The sequence below is a fragment of the Panthera uncia genome, chromosome D4 (assembly GCF_023721935.1).
Source record: "Panthera uncia isolate 11264 chromosome D4, Puncia_PCG_1.0, whole genome shotgun sequence".
NCBI classification, from domain to species: domain Eukaryota; kingdom Metazoa; phylum Chordata; class Mammalia; order Carnivora; family Felidae; genus Panthera; species Panthera uncia.
In genome coordinates, this window is record NC_064807.1 from 12,644,645 (window position 1) to 12,663,919 (window position 19,275).

The following is a 19,275-nucleotide window of genomic DNA, read 5'->3' on the forward strand; positions in this document are numbered from 1 at the left end:
AAATTTGTAGTTTTTGTTGTGAATGACAACGGAAGTCTGTGCTGAGTTAGTATAGTGGGCAGATATTTCCTTAAATGATTGCAACCACTCTGTCTCCCAGTCTTTGTTGATTGTCTCTTCATGCATGTTGGGTCACACCTTCAACACATAGCAGGGCAGTGTTTTTACTTTCCACCAAGATTCAGTAAATGCTCCCTGGGTTGTTGCAAACTTTGGTTAATATCCAGTGCTAGTTTACAGCTCTGTTTTGGGTTTCACTTCCTACTTGCACATAGCCTCAAGGTGAGACATTCTTTGTGTGCACAGAGCCTCTGTGAGAGCTTAGGATCTCCTCCAGTCTTTCTGGAGAATGTGTACCATCCTAGGCATGCGCACTGTCCTACTCATATAGCCTTCTAGATTCTCAGGAGCTTCCAGAGTCTGCTATGGGTGTCCTCTCCAGCTTTTTAAGTTTTTTTGGTTAGCTTTGCCACAACTGTTATTCGTCAGGAAACAACTGTGGTGTTAAAACACTGGCCACTGATTGTCTTTGACAAATGCCTTCAGGGGAAAGACTTCCAGCTGTGGTGGAGTCACATCAAAAAAAGACAACCTTTGCAAGTAAGGTTTTTGAGTAAGTGCCGATGGATCAGATAATGGCACTTATCTGAGAATGAGAGCTTGAAAACTTTCTAACCTTGTTCTGACCTCTACAGTGGCCATTAAGTAGCTGATTTGATTTCACTGTGATTGTGGGCAGTTGATTTTCAGGGCTGCCAGCGAACTGGAAGGGAATAGGACATGTTTAAAATCCCACACATCTTGGGGCACCTGGGTGGCTCAGTCGGGTAAGCGTCCGACTTCAGCTCAGGTCATGATCTCAGGGTTTGTGAGTTGGAGCCCCACACCGGGCTCTGCGCTGACAACTCGAGGCCTGGGGCCTGCTTCGGATTCTGTGTCTCCCTCTCTCTCTCTTTCTCGCTTTCTCAAAATAAACATTAAAAAAAATTTTTTTTTAATCCCATACATCTTGCTGTTTTTACCAAGATTCAGGCATTTTTCTTGAATAAACAGTCTCCAGGTTATTATAAGCCTTTGATTAAATTCCAGAATTTCAAAAAAGTTAATTTTGACAACATTTGTCAGTGCTTTCATTGCTTTTTTGGAGGAGAGGATTTTCAGTTTGATTTTGTGGTGATTTCGAAATCTTTTCTGTATCTATAAAAAAATGTTGCTGGGATTTTAATAGGAATTGCATTAAACGTGTATATCAGTTTGGGGAGAATTGAAACCTTTACTTTATTGGGTCTTCCAGTCTTTCAACATGGTATGTCTCCATCTATTTAGATCTTTTATTTCTTCAGTGACCACTGTGTAGTTTTCAGCATGCAAGTTCTCTGTGTTTTGTGAGATTACACCTAAGTATTTTTTTCTCTCCCTTTCTGTTTTTAAAAAATAGAGTCCCTGGGATTTTCTGCATAGGCAATCATGTCATCTACACATGGAGACAGGTTTTTTTTTTGGTTTTTTTTTTTTTTTTTTTTTTTTTCTGATTTGTATGCCTTTTAATTCCTTTCTTGCCTTACTGCACTGGCTAGAACTTCCCGCACTGTGTTGAATAAGAACGGCAAGAGTGGACATCCTTACCTCATTCGTGATCTTAAGAGGAAAGCAGTTTGTTTTTTATCATTAAGTGTATTGTTACTGTAGGTTTTTTTTATAGATTTTTTTAATCAAGTTTGGTAATTTTCACTCTATTCCTATGTTTCTGGGGGTGTTTATCATTGAGTGTTGGATTTTGTTAAGTGCTTTTTTTTTTTTTTTTGGCATTTGTTGATATGATAGTGTTCATGTTCACCTTTAGCATTGCATTACCTTGACCTTGATTTTTTTTTTTTATCATCAAATCAACCTTACATCCATGAAAATCCTTCTTGGTTGTGGTATATAATTTTATAATTGTTGAATTCTGTTGACTAACAGTTAAAGGATTTTTGTGTCTGTGAGGGATATTGCTCTGTAGTTTTCTTTTTGTACCATCTGTTTTTGGTGTCAGAATACTAACTAGCTTTATAAGATAAATTTGGAAGTGTTTCACCTCTTCTGTTTTTGTTTTTGTTTTTTTTTATAGAAGAGACCGAAGAATTGGTGTTAATTCTTTAAACATTCTGAATAATTCTCAAATGACACTATCTGGGTCTTTAAGATTTTGGCGGAGGGAGGGGGGTTAAAATTATGAATTAAATTTAATTAAGAGCTATTCAAATAATCTATTTCATATTTAATGAGTTGTGGTAGTTAGTGTTTTTTGAGGGATTGATCTGTTGTGTTTAAGTTGTCAAATTTGTGCAGAGTTTTTTACTATCCTTTTGATGCCTGTAGTGATACAGTCATACTCCTATTTCATTTCTGATATTGGTAATTTGTGTCTTCTTTTTGGGGAGGAAAGGCAGTCTTGCTAGAAGTTTATTAATTTTATTGGTTTTTGCAAAGAACCAGCTCTTTGCTTCATAGATTTTGTTGTTCTCTTTTTAATTATATTGACGTCTGTTCATATCCTAATTATTTCCTCTTTTCTGCTTGATGTGGGTTTATTTTGCTGTTTTTCCGGGTTCTTGAGGTGAAATCTCAAGATTACTGATTTGAGACTTTTGTGTATGGACTTAATGCTATAAACTTGCCTCTCGTCACTGCTTTAGATGTGTCCACAAATTTTGATACTTTGTATTATTATTTTTGTTTAGTTTGATGTACTTTTTCACTTTTCTTGAGACCACAATTTATTCACCTATTGATGGACATTAAGATTGTTTCTGGTTTGGGGCTATTACCAGTAAAGCTGCCATGAGTATTCTTGTGCAAGTTTTTGTATAAAATATATGCTTTACTTTTCTTTGGTAGTTTCCTAAGAGTAGAATATCATAGGTATATATTTTACTTTTGAAGGAATTAACAACATGTTTTCCAAAATGATTGTAATTTATTGTAGTTGTCATTGATAAAAGTTGACTTTTGATGGCTTGGAATTTTTAAAACATGGTCCTTCACCATAAGTAATTAGAGAGACACTGCTTGAAATGGCCTCCTTTAGATGTAGGTAGCTACAAGGACTGTCCTTGTACAAGATAAAATGGAGTGAGTATAGATGGAGATACAGTGATGGGTTTTAAAGCAGGAATTTTAACTATGCTGTTAATGAAGTGTGAGACAAGGTCATCAGCTGAGTGAGCAGAGGGCCTGCAGCAATAAAGGATTGAGGAAGGTGGAAGACAAGATGTGAAGTCACTTGAGAATGAGCACACATTGATCAGAGAAATGTGATAGGTGTGTCTGGTAGTTTTGAGTTTGTATTTAAGTTTTGTGGCCATCAATTCAAAGTGAGACGCCTTTTTGGAGAGTTTCTTCAATTAGTTCAGCCTTTTGGACAGAGATAGACAGAAGGTATGTAGTTAGGTTTGATAGAGACTATGCTTTTTTTTCGTGGCTCATGTGACATAGGAATGGTGGAGGAACAAGAGGTCTTTGCAGTGGGTCCTGTACTGGGTTGTGGAACCTCAGGAGGTTAAAAAAAGAAATGAAGGGGATGATGGATTGTGAAAAGATAGTAGGGTCACTGCATTACAGGACTCTGTGGGGTCAAAGAATAGTGTGAATAATACCACAGTGAATAAAATGCAGGTAAAGGGGACTGGAAGAACAGGATTGTAGAAATGGTTTTCAGGTGGATGATTTTGGGTGATTTACATGATTTGAAGTATAACCATAGGAGAAGGTAGCTGCAGAGGGGTTTTGGAAAAGATGGTTGAAGTTGAAGTCCAGGAACACAAGGACCAAAGATTGATTTTCTATATATGTGATGGGCATAATGATAGGAAAGCAGTGAGTGGGGAGCTACAATCATCAACGAATGGAGTGATGAAGGTTTTTTGAGGGAGGTAGTTAACACAGCAACAGAGATAAGGGTGGTAAAGCCTGATACCATGGTCTTCAAGGGAATTCCAGTGGGGCTCAGTTAATGGAAGAAATAGTACAATGGGGATTCATGAGGATTAACACCCTCTCCCCACCTCTGAGTCCTGAAGCAGTCTGAAGGATTATGGCAGGAGAAGGTCTAGAGAGGGCTCTAGAAGTGTCTTTCAGGAATAGCCAAGTGTCAGTTGGAACAATAGAGAACATTCACAGAAATTGAAGATGATGAGTATGGGATTAGCATGGAAGTTTCTTGGATGAGAGTGACACATGAATTAGAGTTCAGAAAACTTAGCTGGAAGGGCAGGGATATTGGGCTGCTTCCCAGTTTTTCGTCAGACAAAGACCTCTTGGTACAGATTTCTTTAGTAGTCCAGTGATTTTTGGTAGCTTGGTGGGTCTGTTTTGCTGGGAGTGCAAAGGTTTTGTTAAATTTCTTGTCCCTTTTTCATGGAGCTGGACTGCCTCATGTATTTGGTGATTCTTAATTCTGTACCTGTTAATTCTCATTGCCTTGGACTTCATGGATTTCCAGCCCAACGGTGTGGCTTCTCGTCTCCTTCCTTCTTTTAATCCTATTGGACATTGTGAACTTTAAGGCACAGATATGTCTCTTAATTTTTTCATATATTTCCATCTTCTCCATGTTTGGTATGGAGAGGTGATTTTGGCATATTTCAGTTTGTTATCGTGACGAAGTTAAATTTTTAGAAAGGAAAAAGTTGATACCAACCCAGATGTCCAACAATAGGGAATAGGACAAAATATCCATAGATATTATATCCAATGAACATTACACAGAAACCAAAATTTTGTTTTACCAAGGACATGGGAGAAATGAGAAACTGTTCTCAATACATATTTAGTGGTGTCATTTAATAAAACGTATGTTCTATAGAAAGATGTAAATAAGTAGGTATTAAAATGGAAGTGTTTAAGGACATTGAGATTATAGATGATTTTTATTAAGTTTCTGTTTTCTATATTTTCTATAATGAATATGTTCCTACTTTTATAATGGGGAGGAGGTAAGGGAGTAAATATGACTTGGAAGGAAAGCAAGCTAACAAATTATGTGATATGTTAACCTTAATTACTATAATATGAAATTCTGTTTCTGTAAAAAAAACAATAGGTTGTATACATGTACATGTGTGTGTGTCTTAAAAATCTTAGCTCTAGGTAGGCTTTATATGGTTTTGATAAAAATCAAGCAGATATGATTTTTTGTTTTTGTTTTTTAATAATTTACCCTGAATATAAGTCAGCAAATCTAAACATGTAGATTGACAATTAAAATCTCAAAATATTAATTTCAAGTAATAGTAGTAAATAATTTTGTTGAAAGACAATAGTTAATTTCAATTTAAAATTAAGGGTTACATAATCATAATCATCATTTGTATTCCTGCTTAATTGAAAGTCTGTCATATACCATATAAATGCTGTTTTAATTTCAGTCTTCTGGTGTGTAGTATGCATTGACTTTCTGTCTGTATTTAGAAATCTGCTCATTGGCTTTATAAATATTTTGTTCATTGAGCACATATTTAATGAGTGCTGACTGTAAGCTAAGCTTTGCTCTAGGTACGTAGGATATATTAGTGAACAAATGAAGATAACCCAGGTGGTCTGGTAGGAATAACAGCCCACAACACAATACCTTTTAGTGAAGAAAACACCTGTGTACTTAGATAGTTTGCATTTTAAAGACTGTATTACTATAAAAGTCTTGTAAAGCAGTACTAACCTACTTTTGTTTTATTAGATTGAGGAACTGCAGCAGGCTTTAACAGTAAAACAGAATGAAGAACACGATCGCCAGAGGAGGATAAGTAACACTCGGAAGATGATCGAAGATTTGCAAAATGAACTGAAGACCGCAGAAAACTGTGAGAATCTTCAGCCCCAAATTGATGCCATCACAAATGATTTGAGACGAATTCAAGATGAAAAGGCATTATGTGAAGGCGAGGTGATCGATAAGCGAGGAGAGAAGGAAACCCTAGAGAAGGAGAAAAAGAGTAAGTTTTATTAAACTTAGTGTGAAGAGATGTTTATAAAATGGAGATCTGTTTCTGTTGATGGACTTTCTTCTTCCCCTGGAACCAGGTCTTTACCTGCTCAAATCCCTTTGTTGAGGAATCTCCCCTTGGGTTTTCCAAATTGATGCCTTAATTACTTAGATGTATTATATACCGTGCTTTGCCACTGGCTAACCACTGTCTTATGTCAGATAATGGTGGTTGATTTAATTCTCCAAAAATGCTTTCCTTTATTTTCTTCACAAAGTCCTCCACCATTGTTTATCAGATCAGATTTAAGCTCTTCATAACCTTCCATTAACTTTGCCCCTTCAAACCTGTCCCAAATCATCTTTGCTTTTCTTTCCTGTAGACCATGAAAATAGATTTATAACATGAGTCACATAAAACAGGTCTTAAATTCTATCTGCTCAGTGTATACAACTAAGATCAGTAAAAAAAAACAAAAACCCCTAACTTGGTCTGTTTATCAAAGTACGAGATGTGTGTGGTTAAAAAAAAAAAGAAAAACTAGAACAAAAGTGTGGCCCAACCTCTTTCAAACCTCCAGACCTGCTCTCAGGACAAAGCATGTTTAACTACCTCGGCAGTGTTTTCTAATAGACCTTCATTTATATTTTTATCACGTTCTTGTTTTGCCCTGGCTAGATGAATCAACTTTAGACATTATCTTTTGATGTTTTGTACTTTGGATTTAGATTCCTGGTCATAACATCTCCTGTCCCTATTGTAATTCCTTAAGTGGCATTATTGTATTAATACTAATTACTAATCTTTAACATTGATTATCGGTTAACTATAGTATCTTTAAATCTTTTGTCATTTAACAGTTGTCAGTATTGCTTGAGTGTATACTTTGTCAGCTAAAAATACCGATACTTTCATCCTGTTTACTTTTCACCCTTCTGACACTCTTAAGTTCTCTAATTTGGTCTCTTGAAATTTCTTTCAAGGCTGAAAACATTTTATTGAGCACCATATCAAGTTTTATGGGCTCTGTTTATGGGTTAATTCTAAAAGCTAGAAATATCAAGTATTACTTGTTACTACAACAGTGAAACTTATTCACAGAAGAGCCAGGTAGTACATTTTGATCTGATTTCCTTTTATTGATATTTTTTATTTTATTATTTTTTTAAATGTTTATTTTTGAGAGGGAGTGCAAGCAGGGGAGGATCAGAGAGAGAGGGAGACAGAGGATCTGAAGCAGGCTATGTATGCACAGTTATGCGCTAACAGCAGAGAGACCAATGTGGGGCTTGAATTCGTGATCCACAAGACCATGACCTGAGCTAAAGTCTTATGTTTAACTGACTGAGGCACCCAGGCACCCTGATAGCTTTTTTAAAGGTTTTAGTTTTCCTTCAAAAACAAAAACAAAAACAGAAAAACATTTGCTGTAGCGTTTCCTTAAAAAACAATTGAGGTGCCTGGCTAGCTTAGTCAGAGCATGTGACTCTTGATCTCAGGGTTGTGAGTTCAAGCTCCATGTTGGGTTTGCCGCCTACTTAAAAAACAAAAACAATTAGGCATTCTTGTGAGTTCTGGAGACCCCATCCTCCTCCTTCCACCTAAATGGATTGTTTTCAAAGCCTCCCATGTGTCTGCCATCTGGGATTTGTCACAGATCCTTGTCTGTATTGGATAAAACTATTCCGTGTCTTTTTCTTGCATTGTTCCATTATACATCTTTGGGTAACCTTGTAAGAAGAGATATTTGGAATTTAATTACAGATATCTGGGATTTAATGACAACACCTTCATTTCATGGTCCCCTTTTAACCTGGTTTTGTTGTATATATGACTCTAGGTTGAAAATAATTTTTCTCTCCGAAGTTTGAAGGCCTATTGCAATCACCTCATGTTAGGAAATATAGCGATTTCTTAATCTTCTTTATGTGGCCTATTTGTTTTTGATAGCTTAAAGATCATTTTTTTATCCCAAGTGTTTGGAAATTTGATAATAATTTCTCCAGGGTTTTGCTTTCTCACTGTGTTGGGTACTTGCTGAGTGGTGCTAACTTTGAGATCTAAGATACCCTTTTGTATTATTTAATGCAGGTTTTCAAAGATATACTTTGTTTTCCTTTTTTAGGCGTGGGTGATAATATTGTACGATTTGACAATCTTATGAATCAAAAGGAAGATAAGCTGAGACAGAGATACCGTGACACATATGATGCTGTTTTATGGCTAAGAAATAACCGGGACAAATTTAAGCAAAGGGTCTGTGAACCTATAATGCTCACGGTAAGAAATTTTGTTTGTCTTGGTAGCATCTGTTAGTTTTATTATTGCAATCGTTATAGATTTTTGTTGTTTTAAGAATTCTTAGTTTTATTAACAACATGCTTTTCTATTATCAGACTTGTGGCAGTTGGTAGGCTGCTGAATCCATACCTGAGTTTTCTAAAGGGCCGTTGACCAACAATAGGAAAAGTAGGAAACTTAGCTTATTGACCAGGAATCACTTATAAAATTAGTTTGGTTAGCTAGTTCCTTCTGGCTGTTGTTGTTCTTAGGTTAGATAGCAGGCAATAGATTAAATGCTGCCAAAGGGCTGGAAACTATTGTAAATAACTATGTTGATATGGGGGAACTGATAGAAGACAGAAGAGAGAGAGAATTACCTACAAATATTAGCATTCTGAGAATTCTGAGAATGAAACCAGCATAAACCTTTGATAGCTCTTTTTGATGATCATGGGTCATTAAGAAGAAGGTAAGCTATATTTAGCAAATCATTTAATGAAGTGTGGCTTCATTGGAATTTAGATGGAATGGCTAGGACAATTTCCATCTAAAATATTTAAAATAATAATTTTGGCCGTGGAAAGGGAAAAAGAAAGTAAACACCACAGTCTTTGGTAGTGATATATTAGGTATAATATGAACGTAAAACTTACACCAAAATGACTTAAGGATTGTTTTTGCTGGGTAATTTTTTTTTTTTTTTTTTTTAACTTTAGGAAAGAATGCACTATAGATCCTTGCAGGATTCATGAAAACTTCTATTTTCTGTAATTCGTGTTTGTGTTATCCTTTATTTAAAATCATTTCATGTAGTTTTTTATATCTTAGATTATGTTAGCAAAATTAATATGCATAATACTGTATTCTCTTCTTGCTCAGGTATGTATTATTAGAGTATTTTTGCCAGATCAAGAAGGGAATATCTATTTTGGATGCAGACATTATTGTTTTGATTAATCTGGTAAGGACTGAAAGAAAATATAAGAAAATATTTTGATCCTTAATAAATTATAATGCAAATAATTGTCAACAGATTTTTGTTAAAATGTCAACCTCAAAATTATAATTCACAACGTTAGTAAATTTGCCATCCTTCTATCATTTCATCTCCTATCAGTAGCCTGTCACCAAGAGGGATTACTAGCAGGCATATATTTACATTACAAATTACATTCGAATCTTTGAGATGAAAAGATCTACCCTTTTTTTTATCCTTTCTGAAATAACCCTTCACCTTTCCTACCACCTTCTTCCAACTGTGTTTCTCCCCTAGCCCCATCTGGATACACCTTACCTAACCCTCCAATATCTAGTTGAAATGTCATCAAGGTAGGCAAGTTAACAATATATCAACTTAAAATTTTAGTCCTATAAGTTGTCAACTAGCAGTCCATTTCCAGGAGTTATTTCTGACCATTCCAATCTACAATGGGAGAAGTGTGCAAAGATTTGTTTATAGTTCTGTTCCTCACAGCAGTGTTTATAATACTGTAATGGTGGTGGGACAGAGAATGAAATTCCCAAAGCTGTTGTTTAGTCATGCAAATTATTGTACATCAGTTGAATGGAATACTATGCAGCCATTAAAAATGTCGTTCTAGGTCTCTTGATATAAAAGGACATTTATGACTTATTAATGAATTATAAAGCAGGTTATAAGATAGGATGTATAGAAAGATTTTATTTTTTTAATGTTTACTTGTTTTTGAGAGAGAGAGAAAGACAGAGCTTGAACTGGGGAGGGGCAGAGAGAGAGAGAGGGAGGAGACATAGAATCTGAAGCACACTCCAGCTTCTGAGCTGTCAGTATAGAGCCCAATGAGGGGCTCAAGCCCACCAGCCCCGAGATCATGACCTGAGCTGAAGTCAGATACTTAACTGACTGAGCCACGCAGGCACCCTGAAAAAGAGTGCATTTTAAAGAGCTGAAACACAAGTCTGCCATCAGCCACCACATCACCTTGGAGTGCTGTGCCTCCTCTGTCTACCTCTCTGTGTCTTTACTACGTCGCAAAGACGTGGCCTTGAAGAACTTAGCCAGGTATCTTCTTTACCAAAGAAGCTAGTGACAACGTGATGAAATCTTCCTTCAGGATGTCATGAGGCTAGAATGAGTGCAATGCAGTTTGCATTCTACCTGGGGAGAAACGTGTGACTTAGTCACTCCTGGAAGTGCCCCAACTGGGCGGGGATAGAAATAACCCCCCACCTGTGTGACTTAATTTTGATACTCACTGTCTCAATGAACAAGTGAAATTCTTCAAAGAAATCAATGACCACGTAACCAACTCACACAAGACGGAGGCCCAAAGATGTGACATCTGTTACAGGAGAGAGTGATAAGGAGAGCTGAGTCTTAGGCTGGCTTATCCACAACTATTTTAAAAAGGTGACTTCCAGCAGTCATATTGGGGTTACTTTAACACTTTCTAAAAGTTATAGCTAACGCCCACTTAAATTTTCTTTCATTTATACCATTCCTTCTAATGAAGTAATTTGGTACCAAAAAATATTGTGAAACAGTAAACACTAACTTGGTATAGTGTCTATGTCCTGGTGATGGTATTAATTTTTTTGTTCGTCTATCAGTTTTCCCATTCTTATGCTAATTGATATTTTATAATTTAAAATACTAGTATTTGCCAACATTTACATGATAAGCATTGCACTAAATTTTTTATTCTGTCTTAATCCTTTTATTCCTGAGATACAGACTATTTTGCTATACCCATTTTGGTAAAAAACTAAAATTTTCAGAAATTTAAGTTGTACCTGATTTGAAGCAACATCTGTCTGACCCCAGAGACTTAGCTCTTAACTAGTATGCTATATTTTATATATAGTACATATACTTTTTCTTTCATAAATCTTTATTTTTTCAAGTACACTGATTTCCATCTGCTGAAGGTAATCTATCCCAGCTCCCAAAATTCCATAGATAGCACTTTTTATGCATCTGTTATAGAGCTTTATCTTGTGTTCTGCTTTTCAACATACTTACCATCTGCAAAAAATAATAGCGTAGTCTTTTTGAAACAATCTGTTTTCTTGACCAATCTTAGTATTTTCCATAGCATTGAGTGTCACATGCAGAAGTGCCTGATTTGTTAATATTTTAAAAATAAATCTTAAAGTTTCTGTTCTGGTGGTACAAGCCTAGGATTTCTCTTGCAAACACTGTTAAAATTCATTCAGAGCAAGTTTTTTTTTTTTTCATTGTGTTTTTGAACTGATTGGTTATTGCCGTGTATAGTATGAATTCCTCTTGAAGATTAAGAAGAAAAATACTAAAAGTGTGGGGATAGAGGAGAAATGTTTATACTCTTAGATTACAATCTAAGCCTATTTCAGAGGTTTTTAATGAGTGGACTAGAAAGGAACTTCATTATTTCTTGAATAGTATCAAATTGATAAGCTTCAGGTACTCATTCGTGTGTTGGCTTTTGTTTTACTATGTATTGAATGTTTCTGGGTACTAACTTATAGAGGTGTTGAAATGTTGTCTCAGTACAAAGTGTTTTTCATTTTTTTCCCTGAAGTATTTAATCTGATTAAATACATCTAAGTAAAACTAATGTTCTTGCAATCAGTTTGGATTTCATGAAAATCAACTTATATTTTCTTTTCATTTTGTTTAGATCAATATGAAAGATAATAAAAATGCCAAATATATTGAAAATCATATTTCATCAAATGACTTAAGAGCTTTTGTATTTGAAAGTCAAGAAGATATGGAGGTTTTCCTCAAAGAGGCAAGTAACCATCATAATACTTTGATTCATCTGGTGCTTACCCTCTAGTGCTTACGTTTTTAAATTCAAACTACAACAAAAATAGTGACTAATACCAGCAGTAACTCTTGTGTAAAATCATTCAATTTTGTTAATTTCTTTTTTAATCTGTGTCATTACTGGGGAATGAATTTGTTTTGCAAGAGAAAAAACAGCCCATAATTCCACCTGAAACGTGTTTTGAAGTTATTTGGAATTCGTAAAAATAATTCTGTCACACTCTTTTAAGAGAAAAAAATGTAATGAAGGGCCTTTGGCCTTAGAAATTCTTTTTGGAAATGTATTGGAATGAACTCGGTTTTTCTTTGGCGGTGAGCATGGGAATCAATATGTTGTTGCTTTCAATAAAACCTCTTCAAAAAGGATGAGAATTCTGTATCTGGCTACAGAAACACCACTGAGAATCTAAGGCACTAAAAGGCAATGTGGATGACTTAGTAGTTAGAAGCATAGACCTACATACAGGTAGGTTGCCAAGATTTGAAATCTGGCTTTGCTACTAAATTGGTCAAGTTTCCTGTATGTTTTATGCCATAATTTCCTCATCTGTAAAATGCAGATCCATTATCTACAAGATGGTTGTGAGGATTAATTCTATTAATAAATGGAAAAGTATTTAGAACAGTGCTTGCAAATATTTTTATTATATATGGGTATCTATAAGTAATTTTTTTAGTGTTTATTTTTGAAAGAGAGAGAGAGTGCAAGCAGGGGAGGGGTAGAAAGACGGGGAGACAGAGAATCTGAAGCAGGCTCCAGGCTCCCAACTGTCACCACAGAGCCTGACATGGGGCTCGAACTCGCAAGATGTGAAATGACCTGAGCCGAAGTCAGATGCTTAACTGCCTGAGCCACCCGGGTTATGGTTATCTATAAAACATATATTGTTAGCTGTTATTTGCTATGGTAAGATTTCTTTCCTTTTACATACACCTTCTGCTTCTTTTAAAAGCCCTAAAGATTATGTTTAGATTTTGTTTTGGTTAAACTTTCGCTACAAGTGTGAGCGAGGACAGGATCCTGAATCAGCTGCAGTGGTCCTCTATTTGTGTGGTACACTAGTGATTGGAAAGAATCCCTTACTTTCTTTGGCTTTTATCGAAGTGCCCTCCTGGTTTGGGAGTTGGCAGGGAATGGGAATATATGGTAACTGGATGAGAAGTTGCATGTATCAAATTATAGAATGGACTCCCAGAATTCTTTAAGCTTAACCAGTGAGTTTTTGGTCCAGTGTGAGAAGTAGGGCATTTGGATTACAAGTGGAGGACACACTGCAAAGGGCATTCCGTCGGGTGTAATTAGATGCTTTCTGTTGGAAATGACCAGCTTAGCCTACACTGAATACCTTTTTTGAGTCAAAAACTCAATGCTTCGTCTGTGCTAAGGATTTGAATCTCATATCGATAATGTAACGTGGGTTCCTAAAACTTTGACCTGTATTTTTGTGTGTGTGCTGTGATAATTAACTTTCCATAACTTCTCCTCAACAGGACCAGAACTCCCTCATACATGTATGACTTTGTATTTTAAGTTGTGAAATGTATTTAACTGCCTCCTGTACTCATATCTACTAGAGTACCATTTCCAATACTGTGTATAAGTATTATGTCTGCTATACATCTATCATAGACACCCTTTATCAGGTTAAGGAAGTTTCCTTCTATTTCTAGTTTGCTGAGAATTTTTTATCCTATTTTTCTGTATCTGCTGGGATGGTCATATGGCTTTTGTACTTTAGTCCATTGATATAATTAGATTGAGTTTTGAATGTTACATCTAGAATTTCTGGGATAAACTCTACTTGGTCAGGTGTACTATTCTTACATTAATGGATTCGGTGTACTAATATTTTGTAGAGGCTTTTTGCATATGTATTCATGAGGGATATTGTTTTTGTCAGGTGTTGGTGTCAGGATTATGCTGGAATCATAAAAAGGATTTGGGAAATGCCTGTTCCATTCTTCCTGTGTCTGAATGAGTTTTAGTATTACTGCTTATCTGTTAGAGCATATCTCTTTCACTATTTTCACTGATAAACTCTTTGTTTAAAAACATGGAAGTGTAATAATCACTTTCACACCAAAAAATTCTTGTAAGTACCATTAAAGGGGCACCTGAGTGGCTCGGTCAGTTAAGCCTCTGACTCTTGGTTTCTGCTCAGGTCATGATCTTGCGGTTCATGAGTTCAAGCCCTGTATCAGGCTCTGCACTGACAGTGCAGAGCCTGCTTAGGATTCTCTCTCTCTCTGCCCTTCCCATGCTCACTCTCTTAAAATAAATAAACTTAAAAAAAAAAAAAAAGTAAGTACCATTAAATATCCAGCTTCTGATCATCCCATGGATGCCAGGAGGAATGTAACTTAAAAAATCATTTTGATTGATAGTATATGGTAATTAAAATATTTTCTTTTCCTTATATTCAGATTCGTGACAATAAAAAATTAAGAGTAAATGCTGTTATTGCTCCCAAGAGTTCATATGCAGATAAAGCCCCTTCAAGATCTCTGAATGACCTCAAGTAAGTCTTAAAAATATTATTAGAACTAACCTGTTACTTTGAATATTGAATAACCATGTTCAGCTCTTATATATATTTTAATTATCTCTCACATAAATATGGATGTTATAGGCTGTATTATTCCTTTTTAGGATCTCTACTTAAGTCTAAAATAAGGAAATATCTAAGAACAGACAAACCATGGAATACTTACTATATGATGGTGATGTTTCAAATCAGTGCAATAATATTGGACTGTTTACTAAAAGATCCTAAAATAGTTGGTTAGGTATTGGGAAAATAAAACAAATCATCACTTCATAACGCAGAAATAATTCCAGAAGGACTAAATGGAAAATTTGCAATTATAGAACAGCTATAAGTAATTAACTCTGGATGTAAGTAGACATTCTAAATGTAAACACAATGGAAGAAACAAAAAAGATTAAAATAGTTTGTAATCATGAATATATTAATAAACTTTTCTGACAAGTCTTAATCACTTAAGTGATTTTAAAAGACACCAAGAAAAACTTTTTCTGTACTATCATTAAATTACATTTTGTTTATTTGCCACTTGTCGACTGTCAGATTTCTGTAAATGATTTTTAAGAAGAAAAATCTAAGAAGTGCTTTTCGTTTCAGACAGTATGGGTTTTTCTCTTACTTGCGAGAGTTATTTGATGCACCTGATCCCGTCATGAGCTTTCTTTGCTGCCATTATCATATTCATGAAGTTCCTGTAGGAACTGAAAGGACCAGAGAAAAAATTGAACGGGTAAGGAAGTACTGAATCAGTACCCAAACCTTGTTTTGTTCAAACTTCTTGGGGCACCTGGGTGGCTCAGTTGGTTAAGCGTCCGACTTGGGCTCAGGTCACGATCTTGCTGTTCGTGAGTTTGAGCCCCGTGTTGGGCTCTGTGCTGACAGCTCGGAGCCTGGAGCCTGCTTCCGATTCTCTGTCTCCCTCGCTCTCTGCCCCTCCCCCATGTGTGCATGCTCTCACGCGCTCTCTTTCTCTCTCAAAAATAAATATTAAAAAAAAAATTAAAAAAAAAAAAAACTTCTTAGCATATTCAAGAAGTAGGTCATTCTGTTGTTTTTAACCACACAGAAATTCTTTGTATTTACATTTTTAATACAACACAAAACATTTTTAATAAAACAGAAAACTGTTGACTAATACTTCATGACAGATGTGATGTGGAGGCCCCTAGAGTAAATACTCTAGATCTGTATTTATTGAAGAAAGCTGAGGCCTGTAAAGAGACACCTGTCACTCTTACCTCATTTTTTCCCTGCTTGACAAACCTATGTTGAGACATTATATTAATGGTTTTGTCATTTAAGTTCTTGTATTCTAGATTATTTTTCAGATAAATTACACTTTAGGATGATAGGCTGGGATAGAGAACTGTTTCAGTAAGCCCTTTCTTTCTTTAAGCTGCTGCTTAAGATTATTTCATATATGAGGGTCGCCTGGGTGGCTCAGTCAGTTAAGCATCTGACTCCTGATTTTGGCTCAGGTCATGAGCTCACGGTTTGTGAGTTCAAGTTCCACATTGCCCTCTGCTCTGTCAGTACACAGAACCTGCTTGGGCATCTCTGTCTACTCTCTCTGTGTCCCTCCCCAACTCGTTCTGTCTCTCTCTCACAAAACTAAATAAACTTAAAAAAAATATTATCTTCTATATGAATGACCTCCATTTTAGGATCTCATTTTCCTGGCTAGCATAGCACACAAACTCATAGCTCCCATATTCTGCTAATGCTGCTGGGAGTTCTCTACTCCTCATATAAATCTCCAAGACTCCAAAATACATTCATTGCTTCTGTTACAGACAGAAACAGGAGAGAAATCTCTTCATCCAAAACAGGTTTTTTTCATAACACCAGGTTGCATATTTTTGCTTGTAAGTATCTAGGACCCAGTTAGAGACCTAACTACTATTTGTTACATTGGGTTTATTTAAAAATATGTTTTAAAATTTTAACACTTCATGTACCAGTATCCCTAGGACAATTTATTTGTAATATAGGGACTCTGTACTTTACTGACAGCAGATAAGAAATGAAGGCTCATTACCAATGCATTTTGCCAGGGGGCAGGGACACCCCACCAAGCTAATTATAGTAAGTTGCCCGTGTCTTTGGTTAAAAATTACATCCTGGGAAGTATTTGGGGAAATGAATACTAGAACTCTGCATGTGGGTACACCTCTTTTCTATCTTATGAAAACAGGATAAGACCATACATGGAATTTTTCTAATTTCCAGGACTCTCCCCTTTGGTTAAAGGATCTCCTGCCAGCCTTAACTCAGGATGTCCTTTTTGCTGGGAGTGCCCTTCCCTCACCATCTCTATCAATTTAAATTCATTAGAACTAGAGTAGGCTAACTTCTTCTAGGCTTTCCTTTCATTCCAGAGTATTCAGCGGTTTATAGATGCCACGTTATACCTTGTTGAACTAAGTGTGCTTAAGTATGTCTTATTTCTTTACTTAGACTATAAACTTCTGGTTAGAAGCAAGCCACAAGAGTATTGGTGGTGAGGCTGCAGAGATCTGAAAAAACTGTACTACTATTCTTAACTAATATACAGAAATATAGTAACATTTTTGTGTTTAGAACGTGCTTTAGTTTACGAAACTTTTTGTATAAGTTCTTGAGAGACAAGATCTCCAAAAAATGCAAAGAAAAAGTTTGAAGTAAAGTGTTTCCATTTAAGTATTCTTCCAAATATACAGGAATTGAATATGATCATGTGTCTCTGAACAGAACTGAGGGAAGGTGAGAGTAAATGATTTACTTGAGCTCCCCACAGTTTTGTCTCTCGGGCAGCTGGTTCCTTGTATCTCCTCCATAGACCCAGCAAAACTCCAAAAGGACACTTACATAGGAGAGATTGTAAAGTCAGGTAGAAACGTAGCCACCTTTGCTACAGATGTTTTGGTTTTCTCCCTTCTCTCTTCTTCAGTGTTTTCCATAATAATAATCTGAAGTGTATCAGCCACCTTTTTAGAGATGTACCTGGATAAGTTTAAAAAAAAAAAAAAAAAAGAAAAGAAAATATATTTTGATCTTCTAAAATGGACTTGGTCTGTGTTTTCAATGGTTTAATCCTTTTAAAAATATTTAATTACTATTACATGTGCACTAATACTTGTTTGACATTGTTTGACAGGTAATACAAGAAACCCGGTTAAAACAAATGTACACAGCAGAAGAAAAGTACGTAGTGAAAACTTCCTTTTATTCAAACAAAGTTATTTCTAGCAACACATCCCTGAAAGTAGCCCAGTTTCTCACAGTCACCGTGGACCTAGAGCAAAGAAGACACTTAGAAGAACAGCTAAAGGTTGGTTATTTTGAGTACTGTATTAGAAAATATAAACTGGATTTGTAATACTTTAAGTAGATCTGTTTTTAAAATAATTTTTAATATCTCGTAGGAAATTAATAGAAAACTGCAAGCCGTGGAAGCAGGGCTGATTGCCCTGTATGAGAGAAACAAGCATCTAGAACACAAAGACAATGAACTTAGACAGAAGAAGAAGGAGCTTCTTGAAAGGAAAACCAAGAAAAGACAACTGGAGCAAAAAATTAGTTCCAAACTAGGAAGGTACCATTCAGCCCCTTTGGGTAGAGGGGGCGGGCACAAAGCACTGCGAGGCTATTAGGAGTTACATAGGCATACCTCGTTTTATTGCGCTTTGCAGATACTGCGTTGTTTTCTTTCGTTTTGTTTACAAATTGAAGGTCTGGCAACCCTGTGTCAAGCAAGTCTGTTGGCACCATTTTTCCAGTAGCTTTTGTTTATGTTGTGCCTCTGTGTCACATTTTGGCGATTCTCACATTATTTCAAACTATTTGATTATGTGTTGTGATCTGTGATCAGTGATTAGGACTCTGAAATCTCAGATAACTTAGCATTCTTAAGCAGCAAAGTATTCTTTAATTAAGGTACGTACATTGTTTTTAGATACAACGCTGTGGCCCACTAAATAGACTATAGCATAGTGTAAGCATGACTCTTACACGCATTGGGAAACCACAAAATTCTTTTGACCTGCTTTATTGCAGTGGTCTGGAACCAAATCTGCAATATTTCTGAGGTATGCCTGTACCCTGTAAGGCTGATGCAATTCCCAAAAACACGTTTTGTAATAATTTCCCTCAAACTTTAATCCTACTGCCCAAAATAAAATTGTAGGCAAAGGTTGGTGAATTTTAAGTGCTGTTCTTCTGTCCTTTGATCAACTGTTTTGACCGCTGGACCTCTTCCCATGCTTAAAAGTTATTGAGGACCCTGAGGAAGTTTCACTTATATATCTAGTGATATTTATACCACATTAGTAATTAAAACAGAATGTTTAAAATATTTATGAAAACCACTGTTTTTCAAACAAAATACATTTAGCAAGAAGAGTGGCATTGTTTTACATTTTTATCAACCTCTTTTGATAAAGTTACTTGTTTATTTCATATCTGCTTTTACTTTCAGTCTATTGTGAGAGGTTGATTTGAAGTAGATTGATAGAATTTTCAGATAGTTACCTATATCGTCTTGTTTAATATTGCATCAAAACCTGCCAAGATTGTGGTTTGTTAAAGTTCATTTGCACTGTGGAGTCTGCAATTAGTGAGGTAGATTATTCTTATGTTAAAACTCATTGTATTGTAACTGGGTCTTTTACCCAGTGATCTTGTTCCATCATGCATTGGTCATTTATAGGTCTCT

General features: G+C 35.8%; 1 protein-coding gene across 2 annotated transcripts in view; it reads left to right on the plus strand.

The window, feature by feature from the left end:
- Positions 1–19,275, plus strand: part of SMC5 (structural maintenance of chromosomes 5) — a 95,718-nt gene that overhangs the window by 44,389 nt on the left and 32,054 nt on the right. For both annotated transcript variants that reach the window (XM_049633630.1, XM_049633636.1), the window contains exons 9-15: positions 5,717–5,972; positions 8,089–8,243; positions 11,885–11,998; positions 14,461–14,555; positions 15,180–15,312; positions 17,719–17,892; positions 17,987–18,156. In XM_049633630.1, coding sequence (XP_049489587.1) covers positions 5,717–5,972; positions 8,089–8,243; positions 11,885–11,998; positions 14,461–14,555; positions 15,180–15,312; positions 17,719–17,892; positions 17,987–18,156 — 1,097 coding nt within the window. The remainder of the gene's footprint in view (positions 1–5,716; positions 5,973–8,088; positions 8,244–11,884; positions 11,999–14,460; positions 14,556–15,179; positions 15,313–17,718; positions 17,893–17,986; positions 18,157–19,275) is intronic.